Source organism: Tupaia chinensis, unplaced genomic scaffold (genome assembly GCF_000334495.1).
Source record: "Tupaia chinensis unplaced genomic scaffold, TupChi_1.0 Scaffold000709_1, whole genome shotgun sequence".
NCBI classification, from domain to species: domain Eukaryota; kingdom Metazoa; phylum Chordata; class Mammalia; order Scandentia; family Tupaiidae; genus Tupaia; species Tupaia belangeri.
This window is the reverse complement of record NW_006160232.1, coordinates 1,583,505-1,586,678: the sequence shown is the minus strand read 5'-3', so window position 1 is coordinate 1,586,678 and position 3,174 is coordinate 1,583,505. Positions and strand designations below refer to the sequence as shown.

At 43.2% G+C, this 3,174-nt stretch overlaps 1 protein-coding gene across 1 annotated transcript; it reads left to right on the top strand.

Moving 5' to 3' along the window:
- The first annotated feature begins 900 nt into the window (after nucleotides 1–900).
- LOC102475171 (olfactory receptor 476) lies at nucleotides 901–1,833 on the top strand. The gene is made up of 2 exons (XM_006160857.1): nucleotides 901–1,460; nucleotides 1,542–1,833. Exons 1-2 carry the CDS (start codon nucleotides 901–903, stop codon nucleotides 1,831–1,833), a joined length of 852 nt encoding a protein of 283 aa, XP_006160919.1.
- Nucleotides 1,834–3,174: the final 1,341 nt, after the last annotated feature.

Sequence of the window (3,174 nt, the reverse complement as noted above, 5' to 3'; positions counted from 1 at the left end):
TACTCATGCTGGCTTCCCACAGAGTGGGAAATTTGGGGACAGAATATTATTTTAACTATACAATAAGCATACAATTATTAGAACAGGTTATTTTTCTTGTTTTTGTTTTTAGATTTTTTGCCACAGGTGCATGGGTTTCCTGGAGAGATATAGAAAAGGAAAAGTAAGAAATTACCCTCCCCCCTCAGAGAGGAAGGCCACATAGCAGTCCCTTCCCCTCCATTCTCCTCAGAATTTTGGGCACATACATGTGCACTTGGCATGTTTTTTAAGGTGCTGGATCCAGGACTCAAACTACGCAGTCAGCCATGTGGTTTCAGTCAGCCATGCGGATCAATCACCATACCACCTACTGGCCCCCTAAGTTCTTTTTTAAGTTAATTTATTTCCTTCATGAGAAAGAAGGCGAGAGAGAGGTACCATCAATAGGGTCTTCTCACCATGAACCACCCGTAGTCACTGGCAGCCCAACTCACAGGCACATGGGCACCTGGTGTGTAAAGACAGAGTTCGGGATATGGGCCCAGGACCTTGCCACATGTGTCCATCATCACCAAGCGTCATTACTGCTGCGCCGCCACTGGCCCTAAAAGAAACTGAGTTCTAATCCCACTTTTCCTACGTAGTTGCTCTCTTACCTTGAGCAACTTGAGAAGCTCACTAAATATAAATGAGCATAATAGTTAAATCAGCAGGAGTATATGAAGTTTAAATAGCTATTTAGAAAATGAGTTAACATCTGGCTCATAGTAGACATTCAATTCATGTTAGTTTCTACTCCCTATTTCCCCTGGCACCATCCATTCTAGGGGCATTGATGGGACTCTGAACACAGTTCCTGGGTCTGCCTCTGGGGTCCAAGTACATCTTTTCTGGTCTCTCTGCAGTGACACTCACACCATGGTGAAGAACCACACTCAAGTCACCTGGTTCCTCCTGCTGGGGCTCACGGAACAAGAAGAGCTCAAGGGCATCCTCTTTGTGCTCTTCCTGCTCATCTACTCAATCACCCTCATGGGCAACCTGGGTGTAATCATCCTGATCCACACAGACCCGCAGCTCCACACACCCATGTACTTCTTCCTGAGTGTCCTCTCCTTCATAGACTCCTCCTTTTCCACAGTGGACACACCCAGGCTGCTGGAGAGCTTCCTGACTGCAGGCCAGTCCATCTCCTTCACAGGCTGTGCAATCCAGATGGCCCTCATGACTCTCCATGGCACTGCTGAGTGTCTGCTCTTGGCCATCATGGCCTATGACCGATTTGCTGCCATCTGCCACCCTCTCCTCTACCACACCGTCATGTCCCAACATCTGTGTGTCCTGCTGGTGGTAGCCACCTATGCTTCTTCTGTTGCCAACTCAGCTTTGTTAACAGGGTACGTCTTCAAGCTGCCTTATTGTGGCCCTAATGTCATTAATCACTATTTCTGTGATATCCCCCCTGTACTCCTTCTTGCCTGTGCAGACACTACTGAAGTGGAAGTCATTGTCTTCTCATCTTCTGCCTTGCTTATCCTCTTTACCATCACCATCATTCTGGTCTCCTATGCCTACATACTAGTGACTGTCTGCCGGATGCATTCCCTGGAGGCCCAGAACAAAGCGCTGTCCACCTGTGCCTCTCACCTCACCACCATCTGCCTCTTCTATGGCACCATCACCTTCATGTATGCTCAGCCAAGCTCTCACAATCCCATGGGACAAAACAAGGTTGTGTCTGTCTTCTACACTGTTGTCATCCCCATGCTGAACCCTCTCATCTACAGCCTAAGGAATAAAGATGTGAAAGCTGCTTTAAAGAGAAGATGTCTTAGGAAGCTGCCTTCCTAACCAAATGGGGAACATTCTATCCCAAGCCATAAGTGGCAGCCACAATATAAAGCATAAATGATATTAACACTTAGATAGAGTGAAATATGTGCTAGAACTATTTCAAATGCTATTCACATATCAACTTACTTAACCTTTATGAAAGCAGTATGAAATGGGTACTATTATAATCCTTGGGGCCAGCAGGTGATGTAGAGATTAAGGCAACTGGATCCTGCATGACTCACTGTGTAGTTCAAGTACTGGACTGGGCTCATGTGCATGTCCCTATACCCTGAGAGGACTAGAATGTCAGAAATTATGAGAAATTTCTTCCTTTTCTAATTTTTTTCTTAACTCTGAGTATATCAAGTTTACTTGCTATACTTTAATTATGATTTGTTTAAATATTCCCTATTGGTCTCCCTTTTTAACATTTGGGCTCTCTTTTTTTTTTTTTTTTTTTTTTTTTTTTACTATTTTTTTTTAGAGATTTTTGCTATAGGGCACGTATACTTGCCAGAAAGACAAAGAACAGAGAGATAGAAAGTGAGAAATCACCCCTCAGGGGGGATGGCCACACTGCAATCCCTTCTCCTCGATTCTCCTCTCAGGATCTTGGGCACGCATGTACCCACTCCCGGCGTGAGTTTAAGCCACTGGGTCTGGGACTCGTACAGAGGTCGACTACGTGGAAGTCCAGCCACATAGCCATTATGCCAACTGCCGGTCCCTGGTCTCTTTTTAATGGAGAAAGTCTTAGCACTAAACATTAACTACCAGCACTTAATAGTGTTATTTTCATTTTTATTGATTTTTATGTTTTGTTATATTTATGATTCTGATTTAAAATTTTTAATTAAATAATTATTTAGAACAACCCAGTTTAGGGATCAGCAAATGGCATAATGGTTACATCACTGGACCTCAGGTAGTCAACTCCAGTTAGAGTCCTGAACCCCACGGCTTAAAATTCATGCCTGGCATGCGTGCCAAAAATCCTAAGAGAAGAATGGAGGAGTAAAAAAGAACAACTCAGTTCTTTGGAAAATCATAATACAAGTGAACACAGGACAAAAAATGTCACAAAGGAGGTACCCAGATGGTTTTAGAAACTCTGGTACAGATCATTTATATTTTTCAAAACAGTATCACATTGATTCTTTCATTTCATCTTCCCAAACTCTGTAAGATAAATAAGACAGATATTACTCTTAAAAAAAGAGGATCTGAGGGGTTTAACTGGCTACTGTAAGTCTCACTGAAAGGCCATAAAATAGTTTAGATGGAGAACCCAGCTGTCCTGAATTATGATAGAATCCCCTGAACACACTTCTCAACTTCATTTCAGAGAGCACGAAA

Excerpts from the sequence above, each read along its gene's own strand:
- LOC102475171 (XM_006160857.1), top strand. The coding sequence starts at position 901 with ATGGTGAAGAACCACACTCAAGTCACCTGGTTCCTCCTGCTGGGGCTC. Across the intron at positions 1,461-1,541 it reads CCCCCTGTACTCCTTCTTGC|GGTCTCCTATGCCTACATAC; the intron begins CTGTGCAGACAC and ends CACCATCATTCT.